This window comes from Homarus americanus, unplaced genomic scaffold (assembly GCF_018991925.1).
Source record: "Homarus americanus isolate GMGI-L3 unplaced genomic scaffold, GMGI_Hamer_2.0 scaffold19318, whole genome shotgun sequence".
Taxonomy (NCBI): domain Eukaryota; kingdom Metazoa; phylum Arthropoda; class Malacostraca; order Decapoda; family Nephropidae; genus Homarus; species Homarus americanus.
Window position 1 is genome coordinate 7,516,597 of NW_024732238.1, and position 14,496 is coordinate 7,531,092.

Below are 14,496 nucleotides of genomic sequence, written 5' to 3' on the forward strand. Positions count from 1 at the left end.
ATAAAAACACTTGCAGACAATTAATTCAAGACGAAAATAAAAAATAAAAACATTGTTAATACTTATGCAAGCTTGGAAGAAGACACTGACTTTTTTTTAAGAAATTAGAAGTGGTAACATTTTTCTTCATATTCGTCCCACAGCTTCCAGAGATACTTTTACTCTACACCACGGATCGTTATTCGTTAGCCGCTTGGGCGATCGGTTACGTTTCTTGTTTGTCATTATTTGCTTTTCTTGTGCAAGATTTTAGCTTGTGCTTAGACTGGATAAGCACTGGACCAGGTTCAGATATACTCAGGAGCCAGTGCATACCCAGTACTTGCAACGGTGCGTAACAGAGACGTGACTGATCGTCCAAGCGGCTAAAGAGCCGAGCAGTGGTGAAAAGGATAAAAGTAAAATATACACGAAAATAACTATTACTTGGGATAGAAAATAATAAAAAACACTAAGACAATTGATTAAATACGAAAATATAAATTAAAAACATTGTTAATACGCCTGCAATCAACTTACTACTCGGTGCTTTAAGCGCTGGTGCCAAATCACCTTCATTTGTTCTGTATTTTGTTTATTTACCAAAGTTGAATAGTTTCTTTATTAAACAAATAATATTCATGTATAGTAATAACACAATAATTTTTCATTTGTTTATTTACCAATGTTTTAATAATTTTCTTCATTAAATGATTAATATTCATGTATAATAATAACAATACTTCCCGAGTCGTCTGTATACATGTGTAATTTCCATATTTGTAAAATAATAAATAACAATTTGTCACTAATACCAGCGATTGTTAATGATGAAACGGATTTGATATTGGTGACGAATTGGGGTTTTGGTGACGAACCGGGTCGGTGACGATGTGGATGGGTTACGAAATGGGGTGTATCCTAATTTTTTTGGTTATTTGCTAGTGACAGTGTTCTCTTTTGAGTTTGTGTTTCTTTTTTTTAATTCATACTATAATACCGAATGCACGTTCAAAGCCCCCGGAAGTTAGGTTAGGTTGTAGGGGTATCAGAAGGCTGGGTGTTCGGGTCACTCCGGGGTCACCATTTGTAGGGGTATGCGATATTGGTTCACACTCAGGATGGGATGGAGAGAGGAAACTCACAATGTGCTCACTGGATACATATTGTATTGGATGTACAATGCAACTTGTTGCTGGGTAGGTAGCATGGTAATAAGCGTTGAGTAGAGAGAGCTGGGTGGTGAGGGTTCCCAGAGTGAGGGCACGCGGCTTGAGGGACGCCAAGGTCGCTGGCGGGAGCAGCAGCCGCACGGCTGGCGCGGAGGAGGTGTTGCTTGCTGGTGGCACTGGGTAGAAAAGAGAGCTGGTCACAGCGGTGTCAGGCCTTATAAGGCGGGGGTAGGCGTGGGTAGATAGTTGACCCCCGCTCCGTGGGCGGCGCTGGAGGCGTAGGCTGGGGAATTCGAGAAGGTTCGGTGCTTGTAGGGGAGGAATCCACTACAAGGTTAAATAAGGGGTAATTATACAGGACTAACCCGCGACCGAAATTGATTGAAAAAATTATAAAAACAACTGATTTTCACTGTTATTTTATAGTGGACACTGTTGTAGTTTGTGCAAATGTGTTAAAAAATTGATATTTTTAAAATAAACGTTACTTAACATATGTGGGTAAGAAGAACAGAACTAACCAACCAAACCAAACAAACCTACCTAATTTCCCCGATATATTAAACAAAAAGAACTGGTGAAATTTGAGGCATTTTCTGGATGTGAGATGATGCGGGTGCTTAAAGAGCCCGGGCGGTGGAGTTATTTACTGTGATGGCGGAAAAAGTCGAGCCACAGCATTGAGGAAGTGTTAGTTCACAATATTTCCGTGTAAAATATTTTTGTAAAAAAAAAATTTAATAAATAAAATCAAAACACTGGGATGAGTCTTGGCATTTTCACGTCAAGTTCCTTTATATGGATTGGAACTGTAGCCACAACGCTCCAGCCGCTTGTTTTTCTTGTTTATAATTTTATTATTACATTGAAACAAATTTCTTTCAGGTTGGAAAGCACAGGGATTCCCACAGTGCGGACAGTCTCTATCTAAAGGAATAATGCCCTGGTCTTTAAGCAATTGAAGGGTCTCATTGTCTTTATCCCTAAATTTGCAAATTACGTCCATGTAGAACCTGCAACAACCTTCACGCGACATGCTGAAAAACAAATTGCCCCAGGCACAGTTCTGGTCCTCATTACCGCCCGGAAGACAAACTAGTGCACGCCTAGGCGCCTAATTATCTGTGAAACGAAAAATTTGCACAATAAATGATTATCATAACAGAATTCACTGATGAAAATAATATAAGAAAATAAACAATAATAAAAATAATTCGTCTGTGGGTTATTCCTGTATACAGTATTAACCAAATAAGGATGTTAAATACTGACTACATTGCATATCCACTCTGGGGAGGGGGGTAGGTTAGGTTAGTGCTTCTTTTGTGTACATAAAATAAAAAAAAAAAATTTCCTGCATAAAGTTTGCTGTTTTATTTACTGGAGGATATTGATTTCTCCAGAAAAGCTGAAAAAATAATGTTTGACCATGATTAGAAAACAGTAGTTTTTTGTTTTACCCAGAAAAAAAAAACTATCTCCAATAAAAAAAAACAGCAAAACTCATGCAGGAAAAAAATGTTTTTGCTGGAGAAATTGCTCGCAGCACTTAAGTAAACGTGTACCGTTGGGTGTAGAGAAGAATATGTGCTACAGGCTGCTAGTATTAATGTCAGATTTTGGAGTGAAATTATTTATATTTCAGGTTTGGAGTTGTTGTAGAAGCAGATCTTGTCAAGAAAAATGGAAAGGTATGACAATGTCTTTAATTAAAACATTTGATGAATAAATTACTGATAATTTTGGATACAGTACGTAAATTTGTTTGACTGATTTTCTTGTTTTAGATCACATGTTGGTGTCTGTCAGAAAAAATAACAAGTCTGTGTATTTTTTAGAGTGGAAGTTTTCATTTTTTTTTTTTCATTCAGGGACATCTTGTATCAAGACTATGAGGAAACTGTCCAGAAGCAAGCTGCTCTCCTACAAAGACAACAGGTATTGATTCATATATACAGTGACCCTCCGTTAACTAACTCAACTGCCAGAAGGTCGCTCGCTAACCGAAAAGTTCGTTAACCCAAAACCATTGTTTCAATGGGTTTTTGGGTAATTGGTTCCAGCTCACCGAAAATTTCTAAATTCAACAAAATGGTAGAAAAGTTCACTTACTTTGAGGTATGTATGTGAAGGCCCTGGATGATGATGATGATGATGGGATTTAGAATGGGGTGGAGGAGAAGGAAGAAGAGAAGGCATTGGGGTGGAAGAGAAGTCACCCCATGGTGCCATTTCACCCATAAAATTTTAGCTCTCTTGGTGTAATTCAAGATTATTTTCTTTAAATCAACACTGCACTGCATTATATATTGTCAATATGTAAAATATATTTCAAAATGACCAATAATTTGCTTGGAAACACAGAAAAAAAGCGTTTAGTTGAAGAGAGTCTCAAGCAAGATGTTACCTCCAGTGAAAACATTTTTTAGAGTGGAAGTTTTCATTTTTTTTTTTTCATTCAGGGACATCTTGTATCAAGACTATGAGGAAACTGTCCAGAAGCAAGCTGCTCTCCTACAAAGACAACAGGTATTGATTCACTATATTCCTTAGAGTTCGTACTGTACAATATATGTACAGTATGAGTATACCTGTATGTATTTTAAGCTTTAATGATTTACAACCTAACTGATGTACAGTACAGTTTTGTATAATTTAATCACGTGTGTTATTGCAGACGATGATAGAAAATCTTCAGGAGGAACTGGCATTACAGCAGCACAAACTAGTCTCGGCCAATAAACGTTATCAGGGCAAGATAGAGTCACTGATGCAACAAGCTCACACGGCCACCTTACAGGACTTTCCTGAAGAGATTCACTTGTTGAAGCAGGAGCTGGAAACTTCCCTCAAGGTGTAGTGTTTCTCCTTGTTATGGGATTTTAGATTAGTTTTCTCATAATTTTGATTGAGTTTGACTTATTAACTTCGGTATGTTTTTACATGTGATTAACTATTTTTTCTCTTTTTTCTTCTCTTTTTTTTAACGGTTTTCTTGTAGCCCATGATCCACCACACCATACTTATGTGGGAGAGGAGTAAAGACAATGGATAAATTATTATTATATTTTTTATTTATACTGTATCAGGAGAAGGAGTTAATCCAAGCAGAGAGTAAGAGACAAGCTCTGGAAGTTCAGCGTCTACATCAAGTAGTGACCCTACAGGCTGGGGCTGGCAGCACTCCTTACGTTCCACCAGCTGGCCAGGTTAGTGTATGGGTGGTATCATAATCCAATAAGATTTTTTTTTAGCCTGCAACTGGGCAATATTCAGGGTCAGGAGCTAGTCTGTTCATTCTCTCATCAAAGGCTGGATCTTGGACATTCTCAAATGCATTTCATTCAAACATAGGACAAAGTTGAAACACACTATCCTCTCTAAGTACATTAGGTCATTTTGTTCTGTAATATGATAAAAAATTTGCAGGGTTTTAGGAGTAAAAATATTGCACAATGTCATACCGTACTGTACGTATGTTCCTGTTGGTTCAAGGGAGACATTCTGTTTTGCCCTAGTTAGTTAGATGGCTAGTTTTGGGGTCACTCAAATTTATGGTAAATAGGAAAAGATCAGTTATATTTTCTATTGTTTTACTTCAAATTTATGGTGGCCATAATTGTGTCTTCGTTCAGTTGTCAGAAGAGGAGTACTCAAGAGTGGTACAGGTGCTGGAAGAGGAAACAGACAGACTACGAACTGAAGTGGGAAAGATAGAGGAGGAAAAACTGCAGATACTCAAATCTAATGTTGAACTAAAGAAAAGGGTGAGTCTGAAAAATAATTTAATTTAAAGCTTTTTGAGAGATCAATTGTAAAGCCATTTTTTTGTATATACAGTACATTACAGTAGACCCTTGCCATTCATGAGTTTGCAATTTGCAATTTCAACAATTTACAGTAAGCAGATAGTGGCTAGCTTGCAAGCCTTTTCCCACAGCACAGTGAGTCGCCCCATGCAGCATCTCATGTTGTACTCTCAAAACTTTAGTGTTTCTGTGTGAAATGGCCCATAAAAGACTGCCTAGTGTCAGTGCTAGTGATAGTGGAGTGAAATGTAAAAGGCAGAAGTCAGTGAATACCCTGACAAAGAAAGTTTTTTTATTAGATACTGTAAGTTAAAAGATGGGATGAGTGCTGCCATGGCTGGTCAGTTGTTTGGTATAGGTATACAGTAGTGCACTAAGGTAGTATAAGTTGCTATTCGCGGTTTTGCCAATTTGCGCCATTTCTTGGAACCTATCCCTCGTGAATGGCAAGGGTCTACTGTATTGTATATTGTACAGCACTGTAATACTTAATGGATGGTGATGCCCTAACTTGGAAATTTTATTTAATTGAGGAATTATTGTCATAGTTGGTCTGTTATTGATTAAAATAGCTTTGTGGTTACTTTGTGAGTGATATTCTGTTGTATGAAACACATTGATTACAGTAGTTGGAATAATTGAATATCAGTAGTACCTGAAATAGTTTTTGGATATTTTTATTTAGATATATATTAGGACACATTGTGTGGTGTCACCACATAGGAACAGTTGTACCTCAGATTTACATTACAGTCTGCACTCGTACCTTTATTTTGGGGTAAAGTTTCTCTATCTGAATTCAATATTTTATCAGGTGTCCACATTTGAGGCCCAATATGACCAGGAGAAGCAGAGAAACAATGCCTTAAGATCTGCCATGGATGATAAGGAAATGGCACTGGAGGATGTCAAAGCTTCCTTCACAGCTCTCACCTCCAAGTTCACAGAGCAGAGTGAAGACCTGCGAACCTTGTTGGCTCAGACAGAAGCCCTTCATAAGAGTAAGGTAATTATATTATTGGAAATTTTATTGACACAATAATTGATTTGATTAGAAGCTGTTTAGTTCAAACTCATATTAATCACCAAATTTTACTAAAAATAATCATGAATTTATTGAGATTTGCATTATGCAGTAGTATTGTGTGTGTGTGTGTCACAATGGATGAACATCATATCATACACCTGGCAGCTTAGAGTACTGCCATGGTGTGTCAGGTTGCATCTTGTTGTGGAAAGGGGACATCAAGGCAGACTTTTGCGTTAAAGTAATTAGAAAGAATGATTGACAACAGATGAGAGAGAGTTTGTGTTGTTCTTACTTTTGGCTTCTCTGCTATGTAGTAGGCAGAGGTTTTGCAACACTAAAAAAGATGTGAAGGTGTTTGCAGTGGTTTGTAACTGAAGGTAAGCTAAATTGATCATTGTTTTCAGGATCATTTGTCGAAAATTCTCTTAAATGTTAAGGACAAATTAAAGGAAGCCCAAAAACGGGTGGCTGAAAGTGTACGCATTGCTGAGGATGCTCTTGTGGAGAAGGACGCAGCACTTCTACGCGAAAAACATGCCTTAAGTAAGTACTAGCCATAGTGTGAGTGTTCCTTGTGATAATGAAGAAATAAGTTAAACTATCTCATGTGGTAGTGTGACTCCATCTAGTACTGTCGCCTATCCACTGTAACCCTAAGTCATTACATATGCTGTATATAATTATGAGGATCCTTAGAGTAAATACGGACATATTGATACAGGGGTATATGTATTTAACCATAAAAACAAGTAAGGAATATGCATTACATAACTGAGAAATTTAATTGTAAACACTGGCAGAAAACAACTCTGTTATGTTTAATGTGTGACATGTTTGTAACATCATTTAATATTCTATACCTGCGGGTATAATTACATGGTTAAGCAACATAACATACAGTTTTCTTAGTTACAACTCTGTCATACGTATTTCGTATGTGAACGTGTGCATCATCATATAATTAATTTTCAATACAAGTTACATCAGTCATAATTCATGTGTTATGTGTATGCATTATAATTTTTAGAAAATTCTGTTATCTGAGGGTATAATTGTGTGATTAAACAACATATCATACAATTTTCTAAGTTTAAGTTTGATATATGGTTATGGTAATAATTTTTTATAAACATCATTGACGAGAAAGCTGCCTCGCAGACATAGGTGCTTCCAAATTGAATCAGAACTTTGATAGCTCAGTTTTTAACCACTGAATGTCAATTTGATAAATAACCCAAAGCATTGATATGTCATCATAATGGCAAAATCCACCCTTGCCTCATTGTCAGTCTGTAATTCTGCTATTTTGAGGACAAAAGAGCCACACTGTTTTACATCTGTCTTGAACAGAAACTGAAAAAATCCAAAGACTCAGTAAGCAACTCAGGGAATCTATCATTAATATTTGCTGCCATTTTTTGTTTTCATCCATGGGAAGTACAAAGTGAATTGAGCTGAGAACAGTTCAAAGGAGGAGTGTGGATTTTCTGCTGCATAACGTGTCATCAGTGTTCGCCTTCCCTGGACTGACCTGAGTTGACACAAAGAGAGTAACTGCATTATTCCCTTGACCATAATTTATGGTCCCGACTTAACGAGACAGCACCCTTCGGCCACGTCCTTCAGTCCTTGACACCTGGACTACGAGCTCGATGGGACCCCATCGACCCCATGACCTCTATGCGACCCCGTGTTTGGGAACCACATTACATCATAAGGCAACACTCTCAACTATTGTCACCACATGGGAATTACTGTACAATACCTATATTTTGTACTCTACATAAATCTGTACTTCTGCTGATATTTCTGAATAAAGTTTTTGCTTCATAGTCTGAATCTATAAATATGTGACACAGCATGACTGGTCTATCTGAAGTATACATATTTGTAGATGAAGCGCATAAATTGGAGAGCATTGTGGTATTTTATGAAGAGATTTGTATTTGCAGATGAAGTGTGTCGCTTGGAGACTACTGTTTCGTCGCTCACAGAGGAAGCTGGGAAGAAAGCTCAAGCAGAAGTGTCCAAGATCAAGGATGACTATAACACTAGCATAAAAAAAATGTCACAGGAAGTCATGAATCTTGAGATGGTGAGAGTACAGGTATTTTTTTTTTTAGAGAGATGAAGTGCAAAAAAGAGTGAAAGATATCTTTTTCAGGGTACAACAGTTTGGTCATATCTTTGCTATTGAATTCTTCTAGAAGTGTATGTTTATAAGTGGTTCATTATAGTGATCATTTGTTTGGAGTCTGGACAGAATTCAAAATACACAAGCAGCTGTAATGTATAGGGGTATATGTAAAAGTTATCATTAACGTACATCTCATAATACATACAGTACTGTATTTATATTTTATACCCTGTATATATATTTTTTCAAACATTATACAAATTATTAAATATTTAATGAATTTTTCTCGATGTAGGCCTTGAATGAAAAGCAGCTAGAGTTTGAGCGGAGTATGAGGGAACTGAAGAAGGTAACAAATGAGGCAGAGCAGATACAGGGCGAGCTGAATCGTAAGAGAGATCAGCATCACCAAGAAATTGTCAACTTTCAAGACCACATCAACTCGCTGGAGGCCAAAATTCTGACACTCTCAGTAGAGAAAGATAATATGTGCACAACAAGTCTACAGATTGCTCAGGAGTAAGTACAGTAATTGTATGTGGTGGAAATCATGTGGATTTTTTTATTGGTTCCATCAGTACAGTCTACAGCAGATTAACCTATCAGTCTTTCTTTTTTTTCATGCCTCTTACAGGTTCCTCTATATCGACTCTTATAATACTGGAGCAGTTCTGTAAGCTATTTGATTAGATTTTGTAATTGTTGGAATACAGTACAGGTACTTTTGTTTCTTAAGCAGCACTACCGTATTTAATTGTTACTTTTTAACAGGAAATAGACGAAGTGAGTTGTGTCAATTTTCCCATTATTAAATCAATAGACCAGTTGATTACTGTACTCTTATTTTTTTTTTTTTTACCCCTTGATTACTAGAGCTGAAGTGATACTGTGATGACTAATGCTCTCTGTAAATCTAACATTCTGATTGTCTATCCATCAGTCTTTTTATTTTTTTGTTCACATCTTTTCTCATAAGGAAAGCTAATGAACCAAATAAGTAATTTCTTTCTGCATCCCAGTTGGTCCGTAGAGTTGCCTATCTCAGCTGAAATCACAGGGATTCCTCTCAATTTTTATAATTTGCATGCTCTTTGACTCCTGCATCACTGATCTTCCTTCATTAGCATTTTTTTCCACCTTATTTACCTCAATATAAGTTTGATGTTTAGGTAAAAAACAGTAATTTTACAGAAATGAACACCAGAGAGAAGAACTTTTAATGAGAATCTCTGAGTTGGAGGAGAGATTGACAAGCTCACGCACTGAGTGTGCTGCTGTGAGACTCGAGTGTGAGGAGGTTAAGAGGAATTATAACACTGTCTCTGCCCTCCTGAACAAAGTTAAAGAGGACAGTGAAGCTACTGAGAAGTTTTTGAAAAGGCAGTTGAGGTTAGTAAATTTTTAGTCACACCAGTACTGGGTAAGTGTCTTATTTTAAAAGTTTAAGAGAACTATTGGGCTACTGAAGAGAAATTTAACATTTTCACTGATACATATATATCCACTTGACCACTTGTCACTTTAGTAGCTGGTTGGGCAGTTTATCATATTTCTTTTGTGTACTGTCAACAAGTACTAGGCATGCACAGGCTTTTGCATGTGTTTGATCATATGCCATTTGTGGTTTAGCCTAAACTAAAAGGGTTTAGTTTTGATGTTGTCACAGTTCTCACTGGTTGTTAATGCCATGAGTTCACAACTTTTATTAAAAAATAATAATAATTGCGAAAAATTTCTGTGACAGTAATTGTAAGCTGTGGCCCGTAGTGGAGCACCCGTTAGTTACTGCCAGATGCATGTAGCTGACTGAATACGTAATACCCTAACGAGGGGCTCCCATCTGGTAGCCTTTCTTTGGACATTCTTAATTAATTTGCAGTCTTAAGCATATCTAGTAGACCAAACAATTACAGTACAGTACCCCCAAATATGAAAGCACAATGCCTTTAAAAATGTCTTATTAGAAATGGACCATTTAGGAATGTTTTGTATCAATCCAACTAGATTATTTGTAAGGTTCATTACTACAGTGATCTGAGGACTTCAGTTCATTGTCAGCATTTAATATCCTGGTCTCGCTAACATCTGGTTTCAGTTAGGGTAATACAGTAATACCCCGGTTACTGCCAAAGGATCCATTCCTAAAAGTCATTGCACCTTTCACCCTATATTTTTTTTTGTATATTGTACATGTACATACAATATAATGCAATAAAATAATGACAATACCATAAAAACAATACAAAAGAACACTGTGTGTATGTGTACACTGTATGACATTTGAAAATGAGTGTAAACATTTAAACTGGCATTTACCTTTGCTGTGAGTGTTGATGGCATACTGGAACTGGCATAAAGAGAAAGAGAGGGTGGGGAGTTACTGGGGTGAAGAGGCGCCGGGATCATTGGCCTCCCCACTTGAGATGGCACTGACACTAGCATCACTCTCCTCATCACTCTCAACTGCAAAAACTTGCAGATAAAACAAAGGTGGAGGAAGGGCAATTTGAAGGCATTAAGAATAATTATTGTGATATATTACGCCACACGATGCAACATATCAAATTAGATGCTCATATGGCTAGGTGTTGAATACACACAAAAAAAAAAGTCACAGTGCAGCGTGCTCGCACAGCTTGAGCCACCACTCACTACTTTTGATAGTGGAATATGAGATCTGCGGCTAGCCCATACGGTTCAAAATATTACTGTAGCGTATCATAATATTTCTTTGTGAATAAGTAGGGTATGCTTTGCAAATATTGATCAGGGGTATTCCTGTAGTACATGCAATATGTTAGGGCAGTCTGTTAAGTCTCCCCTTATACAAGTTAAACGTGTACTCGAGCTACTGATAACATTTTTGAAAAGTTAATTTATGTTAGAGTTTGTTTCAATATGTCTCCCCTTTAATACACATATCCAGTATGATATTGCTTTCATAGCTAAGGCAGTTTGTGTCATAAGTATATATTTTTTCATGTATAAAGACTGAAAACAGAGGAATTGGAAGACATGTCAGCCACAGGTCAAGCTCGTCTGGATGCTTCAGATTCTGCTCACCGTGATGCTGTATCCCAGATGTATGAGAACACTGCAGTCATACAAGAGAATTATTCAAAGTAAGTTCAATGATCTTAACAATTCAGCATAACATAAACAGAGAATTGATGTGAAGTACAGGACTGTATTGGAAATCAGTTTGAATACTTAAGATTTACTCTGTACACTACACATGTAAGTTAAAGGTGAGTGAGTATGAAGATGACAACCAGCACCTCTTCCTCCTGTTGAAGTGGGCATGCTTAATTAATGTTCAAGTTGTCTGACCACAATTTAATTTTGTTTCATAATTTGTAACCTGTGGCCTTTAATTCAGGGTACTATCGTACTATTACATGTAGTAATTTATGGTACAGTATCTTATATTGTATTGTATGTTAGTCACTTGTAGTGGATGGAATTATTTTTTACAGGTTTCAATCACATGTTTCTGCTCAGAAAATTGAATTCGAACAAAGAATAACAGATCTTAAGCATTGCCTGGAAGAAAGTAAAAAAAAGAATCAACAGCTGACTCATTCTCTCCACGAAGCCAACACCAACCTGGCTGTTGCAAAAGATATTGCTGACCAGTACAAAGAGAGGCAAGTCCTTGCATGCTTCACTGTTAACTGAGAGTACTGAATAGCATTAACTATTTTTTCACTGTCATGAATGATTTATTACTCTCAAGATATACCATTCACTGTTTAGTCATGAATAATTTATAGTCATGAATGATTAATTTCATGATTTATGATCAGATTTAACCAAAATACTGTATGAGTATTCTAGATCATGTAGCTGTTACTCATCATCACCAAGGACCTTTTAGCCATTACTGATGAATATAATTTAAATTTTACATAATTTTTCAGAATCAGTGAGGTGGAACACCGCCTTCATGCAGCAGAACGTAGATTTGCAACAGTTAGACAGAAAAATATACCCAGTGATGGAACATTCAGATGATGAATATTCTTCACTTATCATCATCAATATTTTACGGCCATTTTCCACTCCTGTGTGTGGGTTAGCTGAGATTGCCTGATGGCAGCTGTTGGTAAAACCAGAAAGGGATGTTCCCCCACACTCTCCACTGCAAACCCAAGGCACCAGCCCAGAAAATGCAGCGCAGACCATAGGAGTGGTACAGTTTTGGTGACCAAGTTGCTATCAGGTGTATTAAAGCAGAGTTTTATGGAAATACCTGGTAAGACAGGGCCCAAATTACCTGAGATAATCAAAGACTACTTGCTTATTTTTTAAATGTGGTATCACTTTTTTTTTCTGATAACTCTGTAGAGGCAGTCCCTGAGTTATGAACAGGTTACATTTGGATCTGCTTGTAAGTCGGAACTGTTAATTCCATAGGTTAGGTTAGGTTAAAGCAAAACCCTGGCCATACAAAACAACAGTAATATCTCCGTTAGCCGGAATCTCTCAAACCCGGAACTCTCCGATGTCTGGAATTGAAATTTTCTCGGAAAATTGTTCCCAGTCTAAATTTTCCGAAAAATTCCGGCCTTGGGAACGATTTTCCGAGGGGCACATTTTCCGGAAAATTCAGACAAATTTTTCCCGATACCCTGCAAATTCCAGAAAAATTCCGAGGATGAGGGATTTTTTCCGGCTTTGAGAGAGTCGTCTCGTTTCCCGGAAGTGCTCTGTACCAATTGTTCTGGCTAACGGAGATATCACCGTAATATCCTTTACATAAGAAATAACGAAAATCTGTAAATATAGTGATGTTGAATAATATAAAGTACTGAAGTTATGAACACCTGCACTTATGAATGGGATCACAATATTTTCATCACAAAAATCCCATATTTTACATTACTGTACTTACATTATTATTTATTGTTTAATATCACTTTCTTCACAGTATTTACATTATTTGTTATGTATGGGATATTATTGCTGTTCTGTATGAGCAGGGTAGTGATTTAACCTAACTTAAACTATGGAATTAACACTGTTCCGACTTACGAACAAGCTCCAGGAATGTACCCCGTTCAGACCTCAGGGACTTCCTGTATTGGGATCCCTTTCATAAGTGCAGGTGTTCGTAAATCACTTGACAGATAATACAGTACAGTAAACTCCCCTTTACACTGGGGAAGGGTTAGTCCAGATTTTCTGGGGATTAAGGCCAGATACACAAAGTCATAGGGGGATTGCTACTTTACACTTTTAAATTTTTTTTTAATACCTGTACAGTATATTTATACATTATAATAAAAAATAAGATATAGCATATAACCTGTACTTATTTTTAACCTCAAGTTATACATTATAGGACTATAAGTACTGTATGTCTCACAGAGGTCATTTCCCCTAACTCCATATTTCATATTAGATTCAGCCTATATTCACCACAGGGGGATTCTGGGGGCCCTCCTAGTTGCCCTGCCAGGGGCGGTGGTGCCCCCAGCAGTGCACCCAGGGGCGGTAGCACCCCCAGGGGCACCTCCCAGGGAAAGCGGCACCCTCAGGGGCCCATGTCAGGGGCGCTGGCACCCCCAGGGGCCCTCCCAGGGGCATTGCAAGAGGAGGCATCACTCCCAGGGACAGCAGCCCCCTCAGGGGCCCTGCCAGGGGCGGTGGTGCTTCCAAGGGCTTTCACAGGTACAATGGCGCCCTCAGGGGCCCTGCCAGGGGCGGTGGTGCTTCCAAGGGCTTTCACAGGTACAATGGCGCCCTCAGGGGCCCTGCCAGTGGTGGCAGCACCCCCAGGGGACCTCCCAGTTGATGAGTAATTAGCATTGAAAAATGTCAATCAAATATTTCAAGCTTCATTACGGCCACTAATTACCCCACAATTGAATCATGGACCATATATTCAGAATCAACAAGCTCAGGAGTACCTATACTGTGATTTTCAGCAAAATCAAATTTTTGGCTCAAACCACCAAAAATGTAAGGGGTTTAACTAATTAAGTACTTCCAGAATAACACAAAAACACCTAAATTGCACTTTGGAAACCCATAGCTGTGAGTAATAGCATTGAAAAATGTCATTCAAATCGTTCAAGCGTCATTACAGGCACTAATTACCCAGCAACCGAATCGTGGACCATATACAGTATTCAGCAAAATCTAATTTTTGGCCAAAACCACCAAAAGAAAGTTTTAAATAGAAACAATTATAAAGAAGTAAAGAAAAGAAAGAAGACAAATTGAACAAGAAATATAAACTCAGCATATATAAAATTGTAAGGGAGCAGGAATCTCAAATCCCGCACACCTTATAAAATAGTGAATGTGTAAATACTGTATAATAAAAATGGCGCCCCTAAACTGGGGGATATTGTTCATTCTCTT

The 14,496-nt window shown here is 37.6% G+C and overlaps 1 protein-coding gene across 4 annotated transcripts; it reads left to right on the plus strand.

Moving 5' to 3' along the window:
• The first annotated feature begins 142 nt into the window (after positions 1-142).
• Positions 143-13,434, plus strand: LOC121868429 (CAP-Gly domain-containing linker protein 1-like). Of its 4 annotated transcripts, none has more exons than XM_042369069.1 (14): positions 143-398; positions 2,797-2,842; positions 3,023-3,089; positions 3,829-4,005; positions 4,241-4,360; positions 4,787-4,918; positions 5,775-5,966; positions 6,395-6,533; positions 7,943-8,085; positions 8,423-8,646; positions 9,319-9,516; positions 11,118-11,249; positions 11,604-11,774; positions 12,048-13,434. In XM_042369069.1, exons 2-14 carry the CDS (start codon positions 2,835-2,837, stop codon positions 12,139-12,141), a joined length of 1,797 nt encoding a protein of 598 aa, XP_042225003.1. In that variant the 5' UTR covers positions 143-398; positions 2,797-2,834; the 3' UTR covers positions 12,142-13,434. The 4 variants fall into 4 exon arrangements, with proteins under 4 accessions (XP_042225003.1, XP_042225005.1, XP_042225004.1 ...); XM_042369071.1 differs by lacking the exon at positions 143-398 and adding an exon at positions 417-540; XM_042369070.1 differs by lacking the exon at positions 143-398 and adding an exon at positions 573-627.
• Positions 13,435-14,496: the final 1,062 nt, after the last annotated feature.